General features: G+C 38.6%; 2 protein-coding genes across 4 annotated transcripts in view; one reads left to right on the forward strand and one right to left on the reverse strand.

The window, feature by feature from the left end:
• LOC108732355 (aryl hydrocarbon receptor protein 1) overlaps positions 1-17,553 on the forward strand; it is a 57,289-nt gene extending 39,736 nt beyond the window's left edge. For both annotated transcript variants that reach the window (XM_018463116.2, XM_018463115.1), the window contains exons 3-9: positions 13,380-13,480; positions 14,276-14,365; positions 14,423-14,632; positions 14,714-14,901; positions 14,954-15,060; positions 15,111-15,252; positions 15,376-17,553. In XM_018463116.2, coding sequence (XP_018318618.1) covers positions 13,380-13,480; positions 14,276-14,365; positions 14,423-14,632; positions 14,714-14,901; positions 14,954-15,060; positions 15,111-15,252; positions 15,376-16,723 — 2,186 coding nt within the window. In that variant the 3' untranslated portion in view covers positions 16,724-17,553. The remainder of the gene's footprint in view (positions 1-13,379; positions 13,481-14,275; positions 14,366-14,422; positions 14,633-14,713; positions 14,902-14,953; positions 15,061-15,110; positions 15,253-15,375) is intronic.
• Positions 17,554-17,867: 314 nt separating this feature from the next.
• LOC108732249 (50S ribosomal protein L1) lies at positions 17,868-19,409 on the reverse strand. 2 transcript variants are annotated; one of them, XM_018462940.1, is made up of 6 exons: positions 19,262-19,409; positions 19,005-19,206; positions 18,731-18,947; positions 18,271-18,672; positions 18,115-18,212; positions 17,868-18,047 (listed from the first exon to the last, which is right to left on the reverse strand). In XM_018462940.1, the coding sequence occupies exons 1-6, from the start codon at positions 19,290-19,292 to the stop codon at positions 17,918-17,920; spliced, it is 1,080 nt and encodes a 359-aa protein (XP_018318442.1). In that variant the 5' UTR covers positions 19,293-19,409; the 3' UTR covers positions 17,868-17,917. The 2 variants fall into 2 exon arrangements, with proteins under 2 accessions (XP_018318442.1, XP_018318443.1); XM_018462941.1 differs by having other exon boundaries at positions 19,005-19,155; positions 19,256-19,409.
• Between the last annotated feature and the right edge of the window lie 259 nt (positions 19,410-19,668).

Here is a 19,668-nt window from a genome sequence, read left to right on the forward strand (position 1 = left end):
AAGAACAAACATAAGTCGGATCGTCGTGGAAGCACTTCACCCACACCTCGTTGCCTTTAACACCTCTTGCTACCGTTCCCGAGACGGTAATTGATGCCTTTACGGAAGATGTACCGCGCCTGATAACTCATTTTATTTCTACTTGTAAAAATAACAAGTCGAAAACGGCGTTAAACGTCTACCACAACAATTAAAGCGAAATCCTTGAAGAAACGGACGATAAACTTGCAGTGTGGTTTTGTTCTGGGAGTCGTTTAATGTTATCTTCGTACTACACTGTTTTTAAATGTAAATTACGTATGTTAAGAGCAGATTTTATTATAATACAATAACGAAATATTATAACTTGTACCCTTATGTCCTTGTGTCGATCATTGTTGACCCTAAATTCACATTGTCGTTGTCAATATTGAGCTGTTTGCAAAGGAACGCCGAGAGACTTCAACAGTGCGTCAAGCGGGAAACCCGAATTCGTGGTAATCAATAAAATCGAACGTTAGAACTTACGCTTTTGTTTTTTCTAGCTAAAATTAAAGACGTTTTTGAAGCACTTTAAGGGTGGTTTTAAGAATACAATTAAGCGATTATTATTACAGATAAAGGTAGATTAAACAGCAAATAAATTAATATTAAAAGTATCCGATAATCGCTGCAAATTTACACACAACAAATACGTATAAAACTAAATAGTTTCAACTGTGCATTACTTATTTTGTTCTAATTACATATATTATATTTATATTATAATAAAAATTTCTCGCTTATTACGTGCTACAGTTAGTGTTTGTAGTAGTGATAAAATTATTGGATTCAGCGCTGCTAAATGCGGTCCTGGACTTCCCTGTCAACCCCAAGTAAGCAATAAATATGCCGATATATCGGGTTAATGAGCTGGTACCACAACATACGACCCCTTTATTTATCGCGTCAGTCGCCGCGGCCCCCCGCCGCCGCCTCCTCCCGTCGTACCCAGGGCACCGCTCGAATATCTTAGTGTCTCTATATGATGACGTTTTTGGATTAAATTGGAATTAAGACTTGGGCAGTTGTTTTATTGCCTGCAATCTTTAATTGCGTTTCTGATTTAGTGGCGCGCGGCCGTGGCAAGGTGAAGACCCGGGGGCGAACAAGCCGTGGTGGGGAATAAGACCTCAGATAAGACGCGGACAACGGTGAAATTTTTATTTTTCCAACGGTCAACTTATCTTTCTTTTTTTTATCGGGATTGAACCCGAGCTACATATTCATGACTCATTTGCGAAACGGCGTCGGCTATAATACATCCATTTGCTATTGATTGACACCTAGTCGCAGAGTTTTTGAATCAATTTATCATTTCTAAAAATAATTCTGTTATCTCTGGACTGCATCAACTAAACTAATATAGCTTTTCCACGAAAGAGTTTTCTTAATGCAACGTCCTGTTTTGTATCCTTTGGTTCGATGTTAAGTATATTTAATCCATTAATGTACGGTCAATTGAAAAATAGTATTCTAGCGTGTCTCTGGTATTGTCCAGTGTCCAAATAAAGCACAATGGACACGTGCCCGAAGGCCTCAGCATCTATCATTATCCGATTGTACGGCAAGGTAGTATCAAACCCGATACAGCCTTCTGTTAATGGCTTTCACGCACCATTGGTCACATATTGTGTCGTCTAGGCTTGTAGAACCGTCGGGATTACTTGACCGCTTCCGGTTACAACATCACAAAGGATAATAGACACCACTTAACTGAAGAACAACAGTTTTTATGCATGTACATGTTAACGGAAATGTATGATATGTAGGAATTGTATACAATTCCGAGGCTATTTAGGAAATCTATAAAATATTGTTTCAAAGATTTTTTAATACATACGTATCTTTGGAAATGTATACCTACCTACATTTCCTAAGAATTATATGAAATTCCCGATATTGTACTAGGAAATGTATAGATTTCCTAGGAAATGTGTCTAATAATCTTTGTTTCACACATTTCCGGGAGATTTTAGGAATTATATACATTTCCTAGGAATTGTATGGCATACAATGACTGATTACACACATTTTCGCTAACATATATAACTCCATGTACTTACAATACAATAATTTGTTTTGTCGATTTTTATTTTTAAAGACGCCATGTTTCTCCCTATTTCCGGTACCCACGCGAACGAACGTGAAGTTTTAGAGCGATATTGCTGGCGAAATTTCCGGTATCACCTCGGAACTCCGGAACTAGTTCGAAACCACGTTCGACCGCAACCCTAACGACTGGATACAACACACCCCGACAACTTACACGTAAATTGTCTGTTTTCTGTTGTAAATTTCAGTTCTGTCCATTCCTGATATATGTATTGCAACCAACAATTACTTCGTGGAAAGCACTTTGTTTGGTTGTTGGTTAAAGAGATGCCAAAAGGATAGACAGGATGGTCAGCTGTTTGAACTGAAGTTTATCCTTCAAAGGTGCGTCATCTAATTCCTAAAGTTTAAGTAATTCAGATTAATAAAAACCTATATATATATTGACATTTAATAGAGGTTAGTATTAAATATTAATTTGAAAATTGATTTTCAATTTTTTTAACTATTATAAACTACCTCAGAGTAAAGAGGGAAAATTTGTTGCTGTTGTCACACCCTCGTCTGGAATCGAACCTAGGACCTAATAAGTACAGTTTGTCGTTGTTGCTGTTGTCATCTCTCGTAGCTTAGTAGTGAAAGCGTTGGTGCATAAAGTCAAAGGTCCCGGGTTCGAATCCCGGCGAGGGTGTAACAACAGCACCAATTTTTTTCTCTCAGTAATCTGAGGCAGTTTTTATAGTGGTTAAAAAATTGAAACTGAATTTTCACATTAATAAGAAAAAACGTGTTCTTCAGTAGATCGGTTCGGTGAATCTATATTGGAGTAAAACGAAAACACTTGGTTCTGTTCGGTTTCATTGGTTTAATGGAGTAAAGAATCATACGTGTACAATGCGTACGTGGTAGTATCGATGACCCTTTAAACGTAATAATGCTTTCAGTCAGATAGGGTCCATTGTGAACTGCCCCCGCTCGACAATATTGAGAATTGACACGCAACCGTGAACCGTCAGTTTCCTTAATTTATTAGCAACGGCACTACGTGCCCTTGTAATGGAAGACAGAGACCTGACGGGGGTTTCACTTTCACTTACCTACCACCAACCGGTCTTTATTTTATTACCTCTCTTTTCTTATATATATACTGTACATGTACATCTCAGACGTGAACAACGTTAATCGGCGAAAGTACATACACAGTTACGATAGATTGAGACGGGGATGGAAGAAAAGTAATGATTCAGGGATAGGGAGGAAGCGGACTCTTGTCCAGCGGTTGTCAGTTATTAAGGACGAAAGGAACAATGTTCGTGTTCAGTTCTTTTCCTTTTTTTTTCATCCACTCAGCAACCACAACCTGTCCAAATCGTTTTAAAGATTCCTGTGATGAGCCCTGGTGGATATTCGTAACTGTAACTGTGTTTCCTGTTTTGGACATGGATATAAATCAACATTACGCTGGTTTTGTAGAGGTGAAAGTGCCCGAAACAATCTGACAAGTGACAGAATAGTTGCGTGTAGATTACGAAATAATTTGGTCACCAGTCATCACGAGTTAGGTGCCTCAAAATGAATTACTATTTCGACTCGATTCTTCTGTGCTAAGTTATCGTAGCTATATGTAAATACACACGTGTGCATGTATATATACCTATAAGAAACGGCCCGTAAAGGTCCGATCATCGTCGTCACGACCACGAGACCATGTGCCCACATAAAATACAGACAAATATTCAAGTATGAAATACGGCCATCGTCCTATCATAAATAACAATTAGCTGGTGAAGCAGTAAATTGGTGTAACATACACAATCAGGTTTTTCAACACACAACCGATATCTCCATTAAAACCGTGGACCTAATTTATCATGTTGCTCGTTTTACGTTTGTTAAACAAATACATTGATCGCTGCTCGAAATCTTTATTCGTAGGAGATCAACCAATTTCCATGCAAATTCGGCGGCTCCACGATGATGAAAAACAACTCGCACGCTGAAGATTGTGTACTTTATCAAATGTCATTCTATTAGGATTTGGGCGAGAATACTACTAATAAGTCTTGCCTTTGTTCTTGGTATCGGTCATTTAGTGTTGATATTGGTTCTGCGAGCAAATCGAATGCTAAATGTGTATGACCAAGAGAAGACAAGACTGCAAGGTCAAGACAATTTTTGCCTATCACTATCTGCAGGAATTAGTTTGAATTTTGGACCTGTAAATTACAGGAATATTGTCCGCAGACCAAACAAAACAGTTGTTAAGGAACATAGCCCTTTCACAGAGTTCATGCAGGATAATAAGAAAATGCTTCAAATTATTATTTCCCCTTATAATTTTTACGTAGTATACTAATATCGAGCAAAAAATTCTGCCCCTTCCAGACGTGTCCCTTATTAGCCAGGACGAACTTCGATCTTTTGCACCCTTGCTCGGTTCGGTCCATTCAGCGCCAGCGCAAAAAAGCCAAATTACAGGTTGTTCTTTGGCGACGTGAACCGCGCCCCCTCCATACCCCTCAACAACCCCTAGAGGCCACCGCCGCGCGGATGTTTGACCCGTAGTCATGTTTGTTGTCGTACAACTTGCGGTTTTCTATCTGTAGAAGGAAGGCATATTGGAGTCAACTTGACCCCGATCAATATTGGCCATTTCGAGCTACATAACTTTTCATGTTTAACTCTACAACACAGGGTGTACTTATATGGTCCTGTTAGTTAAACAGGAATTTGCTTTCTAAATGCCTGTTTCGAAGTCGAGTAGTGGATCAATAGGAATTATTATTAAAATGGACGAATTAATTAAAAAATGGTTCATTTAAGATCAAAATAAATTATCTAGCAAGAGGACGATGGGGGAATACTAATCCTGAAGGAAACTATCCCCAAATAGTAATAGTTTAAAAACAATAGCCAAACAATTGAAGATTATTTGTCTGTTTCAATTACTATCAAACTTGTCGGTTGTTGAACATTTTCATTACTTCTTCATCATTTCCAAGTGTTTATATTGCTTGACCCTTTATTTTGTTCGCTTTTGCTTTCTGGAATTTAAAAGCCTTTAAAAATCATCACCAGATCTTTCATCAATCAAATTATCATTCAAATTAGATACATCCTCAAAATCTAATGACTTCTGCTTATCACTTTAAATGTTTTTAAGAACTTTCTTGATGATTGCAGACATTCTAACAGTCACGATCTCTTAGTTTCATGACGGAAAAACTAGTTACTAGTCATAGAATCAAAATTCTAAAACATTCCACAAACTCACCAGACAACCCTTCCATTCCTTTCTGTAATAATCGCAAATAGGCCATCTCAAAGGACAAATTTCTAGTAGAGTGATCTCACATTTCTCATTTTGCTTTATTCTGCGTACCTTATATATATAGTCTTGTTCAAAAGTCATCATCTTCATAAGGTCGCCTGTCCTAAGATTGGACATTCACTTCCACTCACTTTTTCGTCTACCCCTCCTAACTCCCATTTCTGCCTCTAAAATGTCTCTGACTAGACCTCCATGCCTGAGAAGGTGTCCTACCAACATATCTCGTCTATTTCTTATTGACTTCCATAGAATCCTCTGTTCTCCTATTCTTTCCAATACCTCTTCATTTCTAACCTTTTCTACCCACGATATCCTCATCATCCGCCTATAACACCACATTTCGAACGCTTCTAATCTTTTCTTTTCCTCCGCTCCCACTGTCCATGTTTCGCACCCGTACAACGCCGTGCTCCAAACATACACCTTTAACAATCTTTTTCGAATTTCTAAATTAACCGTTCGCTAGCATAGAAGTGACTTCTTTTTATTAAAGGCGACACGACCCTGCGCTATCCTCTGCTTTATATCCCTACTACTCCTTCCATCCTCACTTATCTGACTTCCTAGGTATCTAAAATCAGCCACTTCTTCTAATTTTTCGTCTCCTATCTTTATATTCGCTCTTTCCCTACTTTTTCTTCCCTTGCATATCAGTATTTTAGTGTTACTTTTATTTATTTCCATACAGTACTGATCTGTCAGTACCGCTTCCATTTTATTTAAAGCTATCTCTAGGTCCTCCTTGCTAGATGCTGATACTGCTATATCATCTGCAAATCTAAGCATACTAATCTTTTTCCCTTGCACATCTATCCCTACAGTTGTACTGTCATTAATGATGTTGATGGCGTCTTCGATGTATAGATTAAAAAGTAGCGGTGACAGTGTGCATCCCTGTCTGACTCCCTTCCTAATATTTACTTGGTTATTAAGAATATAATTTTGTCAATCTTTCATAAACTTTTCTATGATTTCCCTGGAATATAACACAGTATAAAAGAACTGCATCCCTGACATAACGGAGAATATGTTGCCTTGCAGACACGAGGGTCTACTTTGATAAGTGTTTCTGAAGGAGTTCGTGATCTACCAGCATCGCGCCTCCGGTCTAATATCCGATAGAAGGATTTAAAGAATTGCTCGAAAGGATCAGCTGATCCGATGACGAAAAGTGCATAAATATTAGAGAGGACACGCAATGGCGTGCACAAACCTCACGCGAGCTAACCGGCGCGTATTTCTTGTACTAGTAGTTGCTTCTGTTATTGTTGTTGTTGCTGTTGCTGTTGTTGGTCCGTCGGTGGTGGGTAATAAAACATGTTTTCGTTTGTAGGAATGGACGAGAGTGCGTCTCATTCACGCGAACGAAAACATTCTTCGGTTATGCCTAATATTTGATGGCGTTCCCAATGCCGGTGTTACTTTCACTATCATTATCACTATAGTACACGCTGACATGGAAAAGTATAATTTTCAGCTGTCTTCGTGTGCCATGCGGCAGAGCCGTGCACGAACACAGGAATCGCCTGTTGATGGTCATTTAGCGCCCGTGGGGACCTTTATCGAAAGTTAATATTTGATAAATCAATTAGCGGAGGTGTAATAAACAGACAGATTATTGGTTACTGATTGATGTGTAATTCGAATGGCATCGCCGGTAACATCATCGTAAAAAAGAGACAGAAAACTCGTTCATGCACGATTAATACGAAAAATACTCACGCAAAAGCACCACATATGGTAATGAAATGTACAAATTGATTCCTTTGCCGTACGTTTTCTCTTGCCATTCATAATTTAATTATCGATCACTTTCTACGTAAATGTGTACAATTAAGCAAGAATAGCAATCACGTTCTTTCCTTTATTGTGTCTTCAACTGTTCTAAATTTGTCACTTAAGATTTTGTTTTAAAAATGAAACAGTTGAGCCCAGATTGTAAGTCTAACTAACAAGACGTATCTTTTCAAATGTTTTATGAATCATCTTTCTCATTTGTTTTATTAAACAATATCTGCAAGTATAAAATCCCTTTTGGCGCATTCCATTTGAATTTTCAAATAAAAATAGGTAATCAATTAATAATTATACTTCTTTTCAGTTAAAAAACTGACGTTTAATTTCTTCTTTTATATATGATACTGCATATATTTTTGTAAAACATGCCATTTGCGTCTAGTGGTTGTAGATGGTGGGATTCGCTGCTCTTGTTATTTTCCAACCCCTCCGTTTTTGAAATGATACTTTCACGTTAACGGTTCACCGTGTCCATGGTAACCGTCGATACTCCACCCTTCGCGTCGGGACGCTGGCATAATGGCGGGCGCCATCCCTTTCTCTGAATTATCGAATTTAATGAGGTCTAGGTAATGCTTACATCACCTTACGAAACCTCATCATAAAAATGAACAAAGCAGTAAATGTCAAGTCTTCTACTTAACTCAAAAGATATTATCACATTAATCAGAAAAATAATTTGTCCTCGCTTTTTCCGATTTTCTTGATCGACATTTTTGGTATTATTTTGGGAAAATAAATCCAAATTATATCCATTTTGAAAAGAAACGTCCTTACTAATGTCAAAATCATTTACTTCATTAACAAGAAAAGAATTGCTCTTTACCCTTATATTTCCCCCATATAAAATTTCCACCACGTTGTAATCCATCAAACAAATTGAATGACAAAATGGATCGACAAAATGCTGCAGCAAGGTTCAGTATCATTTGCAACCAGCACTTTTCGCCTTTTCCATCCCCTCAGCCCCCGCATCGACCCTATTCCGTCTAAACTTTTACAGCAACGTATAATAATCATTGCACTGCGAAATTTTTCGACCAGGGCTCCGTTCTGGCGTCCGTCAGCGTTCCCCAAAGGAGAAAATAGGTGCAGTCGTCATCAAACGTTCGCGTGACCAGTACCATACTCCTGCGTTCGATCGAAACTCTTGTAACACGCAACCCCAGTCATAGACCATATTTTCCAGCATGTAAAATCACCGTCACACTGCACTGGCAGATTTTGATTCTAATGCCACGTGGCACCGTCTTCTTTCAACCCTTACGACTTTAATTTGCCTACATATACAGGTACCCTATAATAAACATCGTCTACCAACAAAATCAATTTTCCATTTTGGTGAATGATGCATGCAGGAAAAGAAAATGAATCATCGAAAAGGTTTTTATCATTTCTTTTACCTTTCTCATATATATTGATTGGTATTGATTTCAATCAGTTCTTCGGTAGATGACTCACGAATATTTAAAAATCCAATCCAATTCGAATATAAATGGAAAATTATAGAAATAATAACCACCATCAATTGGATTTCGCATTTACAAATAAATGGAAAATTCAACTGCTTCACTTATTATTTATCCATGATCATGGTGGGAATTTCTTGTAAAATGGATCGTTACTGTACAAAGTCCATTTATGTTATTGTAATTCTCCAAATCGACAAAAAGAAATGTAAATCCTCTAAAACGGACCTCATTCCTCAACCAATATTTATCTTAACGTATTTCTAATGCGATTAGCAAGTTGTTAACATAATTTTTATGATCGAAACGCTCAATTAATATTTTTTAATTGGAATCGGTTTTCGTTGGGTATACGTGAACTCCCCGAGACATCTTTATGACCTGAGGTTGGCACCTAGGAGTGTGTTCATGGTCCCTTCCCAGTGCCAATTACCATGGAAGCATACGTTAATATATTAGGCCCATTTGTTATCTGGCGTTCTCCAAACCAGATCCGCCGCATTCGGTATTTATTAAACTGACTAGTTTTACCTAGACATATTTATTGGCGGCAAGAATAAAACAAACTATTTGTTTTTATACGTATACTTAAACAAATCTGACCTTTGTATAGGGTGAAAATGGTCCACTTCAACTCCAGGGTGCCACAACAACTGGAACGAAATATTTCTGCATATTTTTAAAACAATTGAGCGTCGTTTTGTCCACAGGATAATGCATATTTAATAAATGACTATTTTAAAATCAGTATTGATTATTAAATATTATTTCCTGGCTTCAAGAGAAATAGCACCGTAGCCAATTGTAATTTTGTCTTTGTTTGCAAAGATTCATATCATGGTTACAGCCCCAGTAAAAGAAATATCATTAAATTCATAAGATTAAGTTTCAATTTCTTCAATTCTGTAGGTGTATGCATCATAGTACCAAGTAGAAGCTCTTTGTGAAAGAGGTACAATTCTAGGTATAAGTTTAAAGTGTATGTTTGGAGCGCGGCGCTGTACGGGTGCCAAATATAGACGGTGGGCGCGGCAGAAAAGATAAGGTTAGAAGTGTTTGAAATGTGGTGTTACAAGCGAATGATGAGGATACCGTGGATAGAGGTTAGAAAGTAAGAGGTTTTAGAAAGAATAGGAGAACAGGGGACTCTTTGGAAGTCAATAAGAAATAGCCGAAATAGGTTGGTAGGACACCTTTTCAGGTCTAGTCAGAGACATATTAGAAGCAGAAACAGGAGCTAAGAGGAGTAGAGGTAGACCTAGATTAAAGTACTGTTCGCAAATAGTTAAGGCTGTAAGATGTTCTAGTTTTAGGGAAATGTGAAGATTAGCTCAGGATAGGAAAGAGTAGAGGTACGTGTCCAACCAGTCTTAGGACAGACGATCTTATGATAATGATGATGATGGTATTTCTCACAAATACCTTCTAGCATTTGTATTGTACATAAAATTTTACTGAAAGTTCTACATGTTCTTATTTTATATAGTGGTTCACATATGTAGATTTGGCATGGAGAATGGAGATTTCTATAATATTGGAACTAGCCGTATTTTGGAATATTAAAACAATTTAACTTATGCATGATAAATACTCATAGTTGGCATGTGTGTGTAGTTGTAGTTGATCGTACTGCGGCCATTAGTTTGTTTATTTATGGGTGTAGGTTTTGCCGACTTGGCAGGATCGGATAAAAAAGATAATCAGAAAACCCCATAGTCGCACACAGTAAATTATGTAGTCATTTCGTATATTGATTAGTCTGCCAGGCGGTACAAGTATTGATCAAATAAACATGGTTCGAGAACGAGCCACGGGGTGCACTATATAATAAAACTCAGGACTCACTTGCACAGGAACATCATCTTCGTAAACTTTACTTACACTAATAGCGTCATTTTAAGCAAAACGATTACAATAAGCGCATTTGGTAAATGTCTAGGTGATGGGTGGGTGGGATCGAAAGAGGAGGTCTCCCCCACCACTGTACCATAAAAAGTCCGTGGCGGTCTCACCCCCATAAAAAGTTATGGGGGTTTGATAGGGGTGGGGGTAGGGGGGATTGATCACCTGAGCAAAACCCCATAAAAAATTTGCAGCGGTCTCACCCCCATAAAAAGTTATGGGTGCTGAAAATTGAATATTTTGACAATTTTCATACACTATAATTCAAATAAAATTCAATAAAAAAAATATTTTCAAGCGGGTGGAGGTGGGGGATCGAAAGAGGGTGGTCACTTGAACAAAACCCGATAACCTAACCTAACCTAACCTACCCTATTGATAAAGATATTTAAATAATGTTTTATATAACTTTCTCAATATTTTTATGTATTTTTCATTAGTTTTACCTTTGAATATTGTTTAAGAATGACTTTATAAATATTTACATGCCTAGAAGTGTATAAAAATTGGCATATTTATTAACTTTGAACCCCCATAACTTTTTATGGGGGTGCGACCGCCACGAACTTTTATGGTACAGTGGTGGGGGAGACCTCCTCTTTCGATACACCCCACCCTTACCCCCGAAGGGGGTGGGGGCCATCATCTAGACCTTCACCACGCATTTTCTACAAATTTGCAATAAAACATCCGACAGGCGTAGGAACACATGCGTTAAAATTTTAACCAACTATACCATAAGTCTAAATGTCGGGGAAGAATTCACATCAGGCCAGTTGTATCGAATGAGGAAAGAGAAATTAAAGAAATAAGCTAAAACATGTCTACCACGGGGAAAAGTGGGCTGTAGCGGTAGCAGTCGATATTGTCACCAAGTAAAATTTATTTCATCGGCACTTTGTAAGGGGTAATTAAAAGGACGACACTTCCACGATAAAAAATAATTATGGACGATGATAAGGCCGAATGTCGCCTACGATCGCATGAGCCTGCGGCTCCTAAATAAACTCCAACTTTTCAACCACTTGACACAAACGTTATCTAGCGGGTGAAATATTACTTGGCACAATTGTACCTAACAATGTTTTTGTTTTCTTTTTCCCTTTATATCTACCATTAATTTTAGGGAATGTCTCTCGAGGTCGCGGCGAACTACTGTCTTTTGTTTGTATTCGAGCAGTAGGGTTCATTGTGGACTATTTGTCTTCTTCTTTTCTTATTCTTATAGAATTGTAGCTTTATCGGTTGTCGGCCGGGGAGTATGACGTGTGCGGTAAAATTAAAATAATTACATACAAATATCTAATAAGGCTTTCTGGAAATGAAAGCGAACTGTGGAAACTGCATGACGATTTAACTAAAGGAATACGTATGATGTGCATGGTGCAGTCCAACAACAAACCCGCTTGGTTATTTCAGAAAATTACGTATAATTATGAATACATTTCTATGTTGCACACTGCTATTAAAATAATTATTATTCTTTGCTCTTAATAAGCGTATTATTTGTTTAATTTCTGTTTGAATTTCAGTCAACCGTTCAATATCCCTCCAAACCCCCCCTCTCACTTCAATCCATCAGTTTTTATTCAACATCATTATCGTCTCGTAGAATTCTGTATTAAAACTGAAACAATTGCTAATAGTAGGTACATTATTACTAAACATAATAGCTTTTCATTGTTGTATCTTCAAATGTTTTATTCGGCAGGTTTCACATTTGTTTTGTTCAACTGTTTCGTCACGTGTGATTTTGTTTTCATGCGTAGTTACAAATGTAATGTCGTTGCCTTAGTTAAGACATTTTAGCTAAAGGGGTTCAGAAATTGTAAAAATTTAGGCAAAATCAGTAGCTGAAGCAACATATTTTTATAGGAAAGGTAGTTTTTCACCCCTGTTCAGCACCACCACTTTGTCTAGAGTCAATAACAATATAATTGGACGTAGGTCAATAATACAAGTGACAGAGCAACAAACGGTTTAGGGCACCTGTCCGATCAATTCATCCATTATCTGCTTGTTTAATAGACAAGTCAAACACGAACACCCGCGGGAGACTCATCACGATGACTTGCACTACGACAACGCGATGCAATAATAGCCTAAAGACACACATCTAGCCTTAATGCCTAGTTAAATGTTTGCCCACGTGAAGGCTCAATTAGCACCCCTTTATTCACGTGATAAATGAACGACGAGAACTCGTTTCTTTCTTTTTTTTTTTTTTGGCGGACTCATAATGAACCATTAACGGGGCATCAAAGTGCATATTGACAGATTTATGAAACACGGTAGAGGCCTTTTGGCGGTTTCGAGAATGACCTCGACGGTTTTCTGACATATAAAATACGTTGGGATTGTTAATTTCATCCCTTGGTCTTTAATCGAAACAGTCCAAAATAAGTCATGACATTTTAAAAATATTTCCGGGAAAATTTTTTAGACGACGGCCTTTTTTGTAAGGTAATTCATTGGTTAACGATACCATATCATTTATATGATTTACTATCGTGGTGTGCTGGCACCATCCTCCCCGTTTTACGACAGAGGCTGAAATATTTTACGAGTTGGTTTATGGTTGGCATAAGGCTTGAGAGATGTCGTGAATCACAGGAATCGTTAAAACGAACATCAGGAGATTTTCCGCCACGATTGTAATAATCCTCCGTATGATGCAATGAAATCTTAATCAAAGCCGTAATTGACGCATAATTTCTACGTCATCGGCAATCCTGCATTTCGTTTCAGTGTCTCTTCTTTTACTGCGAATCTAAATCAGCGGGCTGTCATAATTAATTTTGTTTCAGTGGTCATGCACAAAGACAAGGACGAAGGAGGCGGAATCCACCGACCCAGGGATATGACGGCCTACGATCATACTCCTCTGGATGGCGAAATGTTTCTTCAGGTGAGAAGATTTTTATAGGGAAGGAATCCCGTAAATAAATATCGATAAAATAAAAAGTTGTCATAATGATTTGTTCCCATCTCTACGTAGTACAGGCGAAAGTATTTTACTGATTATTTCGTAATCGCAACCTTCCCAATATTCTCTATGTACAAGGGTTGAAACAAGCGTACGTACGAATTTTTCGTTTGTTCCAAATGTTTCGTCGTTCAGAATCTCCCCCCTCACATTTTTCTTCTTTTCGTTTTCTGTGTTTTTTTTTTGTTTTTTGGGATGTTGTGAATAGCCAGAAAAAACTTTCACTTTAAAGTTCTCGTTGTCAGCAATAGCTACAATTACGCTGTCCAAACATGACATTCTCCTGAAGCCAAAGTCGGGAACTTGTTTTTTGTAATAATTGGATAATTATAGTTCGTACAATTCGGCCTAGAATTTTTCTCACAGCGCACCGCTCATCTATCGCAAACACAGGCGGCTTGTCCTTTATAAATAATTACGTATGCTTTTAATTAACCCAGGGCATACAGATACATATATGTATGGATACATTTCAAATATACTCCAAACTGTATACCCATTGTACGTATACTTTCGTAACTCGACACGCTTAAAAACGTATTATTTCAACTAGGTATCTATCTATCCATTATTATTATCATCATCAACAAAAAACTAATAATAAACTAGTGTTTGCACAACTGACAATTATATTACTATTATATTTCAATCATACGATTTCGATCATTGCAAAACAGTCGTTATTTTGTATATTATCATTGACTGGCATCTTTTCAGGCATTGAACGGTTTTCTAATGATATTAACTTGCGAGGGTGAGGTATTTTTCGCCACGCACAGCATCGAAGGGTACTTGGGATTTCATCAGGTATTTTACCCTTTCAAAATGTAATTCTAACACATATTAAATCTAAACTTATTTTAGTCAGATATAGTTCATCAGTCGGTGTACGAGTTGGTCCATTCGGAGGACAGGGAGGAACTTCAAAGGCAACTAATGTGGAACTCGTTTCTGCCTCCCGAATCTTCCAATATCGGACTTCAAGATGTCCTGCTTCCAGAGAACGGTCATCTGTTAGAGCGCAGCTTTACTGTTCGCTTTCGGTGCCTTCTTGACAATACTTCCGGTTTTCTGGTAACGTAAAAACTACCAACGCTAAGCGTCCTGTACCGTGTCCCATGAAGGTCACCGTAAAAACTATATTGTGTGTTTTAGAGACTAGATATAAGAGGGAGAATTAAAGTGCTCCATGGGCAGAATCGTAAAACTGACGAGCCTCCCCTAGCGCTCTTTGCAATTTGCACTCCATTCGGACCCCCTTCCCTACTGGAGATACCCCAGAAGGAGGTGATGTTCAAAAGCAAACATAAGCTGGATTTGACTCTCGTTTCCATGGACCAAAGGTAATTTACATTTATTCTAGCACCCTTCTTCTTGATCAATATCTCATTTTAGGGGCAAGATGCTGCTGGGCTATTCCGATGCTGAATTGGCCAACATGGGCGGATATGACCTGGTTCATTACGACGATTTAGCCTATGTCGCAAGCGCGCATCAGGAATGTAAGATGATTTATTGATTGGTAACCAAGTCTTGATATTTTTCTTTGCAGTACTAAAAACGGGCGCTTCAGGGATGATAGCTTACAGATTCCAAACGAAAGACGGACAGTGGCAATGGTTACAAACGAGTTCACGATTGGTTTACAAAAATTCAAAGCCCGATTTCATTATTAGCACACACAGGCCTCTCATGTAAGAAACAATGTCGAGTTTATAAGTGATTAATAATTCGATTCTTGAAACTTGGGAGTCATGTTTTCCAAAAACGTAATAATTTCTATAGGTCATGATACGTTTTTTTTTTTTCGTGTTTAGGGAAGAAGAAGGGAGGGATCTTCTGGGCAAGCGAACAATGGATTTCAAAGTGAGCTATTTGGACGCGGGACTGTCGAACAGTTACTTCAGTGATTCGGATCAGCTCCTGTCGACATCGTCGGTGAATCAGCACAACGTTTCGACCACTCCAACCCGAATGAACCGAAGATACAAGACGCAACTTCGGGACTTTCTCTCGACATGTCGAACTAAACGTAAGGTGTCGGTGCATTCGAGCAACGGACAAGTGACACCGCCGGTTACAGTGTCAGTGTCGAACTCAGTGGTCAGTCCCATGCCTACGATAGACTACATTCCGACGGAGGGTTGTGCGTACAACATGTACACAACCCCGTACGCGCCTCCCGCCCCAGATCACACGCTATCAACGTACATGGGCCACTCAAACTTCCAACACACACTCTATCCCTCTCCTGCAACCCTAGACAACCGGTACCTTCCAACGGAGAATCTATTCCATCAGTATCGACCGTTGAGCACTTACTACTCCGAGTACCATCACTCGCCAGCCTCCAGCCCATACATGAGCAACGGATTCTTGGACGTAACGGCTCGGACAGCAGGAGTACCAACGTACGATCCGTCGTCGACCACCGCCAGTCATCACTCGTCTTATCGGACGGCGACTGTGATGCCCACAGAGGACAAGTTGTACTCTTGTCAACAGGTGGTGGACACCACCCAGACGGCAAAGTACCCCACGTACGTGGACACTTCCAGGAGCTTCGTCGTGACGAATCCCAACAAATGCCTCGATGTCTCCTGGCCGTATTCGGTCAGTCCATCTTCCGGAATCATACAGCCGGTCCAGGTGATGGCCACGCAAGTTCCCGATCAGACTTCCAAAGTGTGCGTCAAGTCCATCAAGCAGAACGTTCCGATGGATAACGTACCGTCGAACCATCACACGCCGTCGCCGGTGGGTAGCACCTTAGTAACCCCGAAGATCGAGGAGATAAAGACGGATCAACCGGAAAGTCCGTCGATCATGCAAGGGGGCGGTAAGGGTCAACAACAAATTGTCACTAGCACACACTACCCGTCTCCTGTTATGCAAGAAATGCCACGGCAGACGGTTTTAATGTGGGGGTCCCATCATGTTCAGTGTTCTACGGCGACCAAATCGCCCACCACTGACCATTATGGGACCACATCATCGAATAACGCTTGCGAATCGTTGAAAGGATTGGCGGACATTGGGAATCCGGACATGTCAAGCTGGAATGGGGACAACAAGGCGGAAATAGTTGCTCAAGCCGCCGAAAACAACCACCACTCTTCTCATCACAGCCATCATAACTCCAGTAGGGTAGTGATGGTCCTGTGATAATGGGACATGTTTCTCTTCAGCTGCCTTCCAGCGGTGAACCTAAATGAACACATACATGTAAATGGTATACATACGTATGAATTATCAATATACATAGAAGCACACAAATACTTTGAACACAATTACGTAATAATGATATAAAAATGAAACGTATCTTCCTTTATGTCGCTTGTCTTCAAGATTGTACGGGGATGATTGAAGCTGGTCTGGTCACAAAACGATTACTTATTAATAACATTCTCATTGTAGATTTGGAAAAAGGGGAGACGGACATGCAAAATATGTTTTCCTTGTCGTTCTTTGTTACGTATGGAACTTATTTTTATTATTAGTAGAAGACAACGTCTCAGCTGGGTCAGTGTAAATAGAATACTTATAGCGATTGCGAAAAATTGTTCTTATTTTTGCAAATGGAAAAAAGTACTAGTCATTCGTTTACTGTATATTATGTTGTACAATTTTTGTTTAAAGTAGATTTATACATATTATAAAGACAAATAGAAGTATATTTATATATTATTTTCTCTACAGCTTTTATTTTATTTTTTTTTAATTTCTTTAATTTGAAACAGTTTCCAAGAGGCGTAAAACGCGATGATATTTATCAATCGATTGCACCGAATCAATAACAATAAAAATGAGCAAATAGGGTTGTTGTTGTTGGTATTTTTTGTACCTTTTCAGTTTCATTGGTGCTAAAATATTACACCTGTTAGTGCAATATAGCCTTGGCTTAACATTCTCGAAACAGTATCTTTATTTTCGTAAGCACCTTGTTCGTTTATTTTATTTGATAAACTATACGAGCTACAATAAAACGAATTATTAAAAACTCTTGTAATGTAATGGTCTTAAAAAATGTAATAGTGATTTTTAAATAAATATGTATTTATGAACCATTCTTATTGAGTAAAAGCGCGTTGATTTTTGAATCGAAGCGCGATCTAACGGAAGGATTTCAAGTTAAGAAGGATACCTGTAGATATCGCATTTAAAATCGATATCGTCGTTATATATATCCTTAATCAGGCATAATGAACTATTTGAAATCTGCGTGCCAAATTTTTTAACATTTACAGATTTTCACTTACCTGCTGAGGGCTTTGGATAACAGGTATGTAGGTACATTAAAAATAAAACGCATTAGACATTATTTTATTAAGGAACAAAACTATTTATCAAAAATAAAAATTATTGAACGGCAACTTTTTCGACTTCTTCGTCTTCGTCCGTTTCTTCGTCCTTACCTTTATCGTTTTCCAAATAGACGCTGTAATCGACTTTCAAACGTTCCACCACCGGTGGACTCCACAGGAGACATCTGAAACATAAAATTGTTCGCTTTTCGTTAAAGAAAAAAATCCGAAAATCGATGAGACAATATCAACCTTCTCACAAACTCCCCATCCCTTTTCGGTTTCATTTTGTGTATGTCCCTAATGACGGAAGCGAAATTCTCTTCCAAATGATTAATATCCATGTCCAGCTGGAAGAAAACTTAATTTATTAAAGACCTATACGAAATAAATAAAAGAGCGGCGTACTGTTCCGATAAACGTTTCGATCAATCCGAAATCCTTTTCAAATTGATTCTTCATAGCCGAATATTTCAAGCCATTCAAATATGTATCAATCGCTTTTTCTAAGTCGGGACTTAGCGTTCCATTTTTCGGGTTTGGGAACTTCTTTTTCATCAATCCCCTAAGACAAACCATGTCGACGAGAATGTCGGGATGGGCCACGACCGTTTGAAAATCCGTAAGAGCTATCGATCCCGTTTGAATCTCCTTGATCAGTTCAACCCCACCTACAAGTGTCGCCCCTGCATCTCTGGCCACTGCCTGAATATCTGGACTCTTGGCAAGGGCTAAAACGGTTCTTTCCTCTCCCATATCGAATTTGTGGGGCATTGCAACCACCCGATGAAAATCATCCAAAAGACGAGTCTGGAAATCTCTAATATGTAGCTAATAAAATCTTTTGAAGCTCAAGGGTGAGGTGTACCTTTTTTTCACCTTCCATGTTGAGTTCTACCCTTACATTTAATTTCTCTTGGGGCTTATTGTACATTTCTGGGTGATGAGTCTCTCTGTGGCATTGTACAGCTTCCTTGAAGGAGTAAACCTTCCACTGATAAAACATTTGAACCCACACATTATCAACTGGAAGAGGCTTCTTGGAGTCGTCGAATTTTAGAATTCCATGACGGCTCCTCAATTTTCTTTCGGAAAAGTTGTAAATTAAGGAGAAAGAACTTCAAATTGGGATGAGTACTTACGCCTCTTTCTCCAGACGCACCTTTTCCGAGAAGCTAATCTTCACCTTTTCTTTTTTCACTTTCTTAGCTTCCCGTTGTTTCCTGTAGCCCTTCCTCGCTGCATAACAGCGTACCTGTGTATTTGAGACCGAAACCGCTGTTAAATTTGTCCCTAGAGATGAAAGGGATGAAATAATAGACTTGTTTTGCAGCACAGAAACCCCTGTTAACATTAATAGCTATTAAACGAAGCAAGGACCTAAGACACTTACGAATACCTCTCACTATCAGCAAACCTGACTGAATCATCCTTAGCAAGATATTAGCCAAATTAGGGGTAGAATTTAAATTTAAAACATTACGCTAAAGTAAGGTTAACCAGGCATTGATTTTCATTTAGTAGTTAACTTTTCTTCCACAGATGGTGCGCTATTATACACCACAAGCAGTAGGCCATCTAGTAAGCAAAACGGAATGAAAAAGTACATCTGCAACCTCTCAAGCAGAGTAGTCTACTGTGGAACCTTCCTCCACGAATACGTCTCTTCCAAAAAGGTCTACCTCTTTGTGGTACTTGGTGCCATTCATTTGAAATGCAGAGTACTCTACTATCAGCTTTCATAGTTCTTTATTTGGATTTCAGAGCGTAACTTTTAAAACTTTTATGATCAATCTTATGTTTAAT

The sequence above is a fragment of the Agrilus planipennis genome, unplaced genomic scaffold, assembly GCF_000699045.2.
Source record: "Agrilus planipennis isolate EAB-ADULT unplaced genomic scaffold, Apla_2.0 scaffold30, whole genome shotgun sequence".
Lineage (NCBI taxonomy): Eukaryota > Metazoa > Arthropoda > Insecta > Coleoptera > Buprestidae > Agrilus > Agrilus planipennis.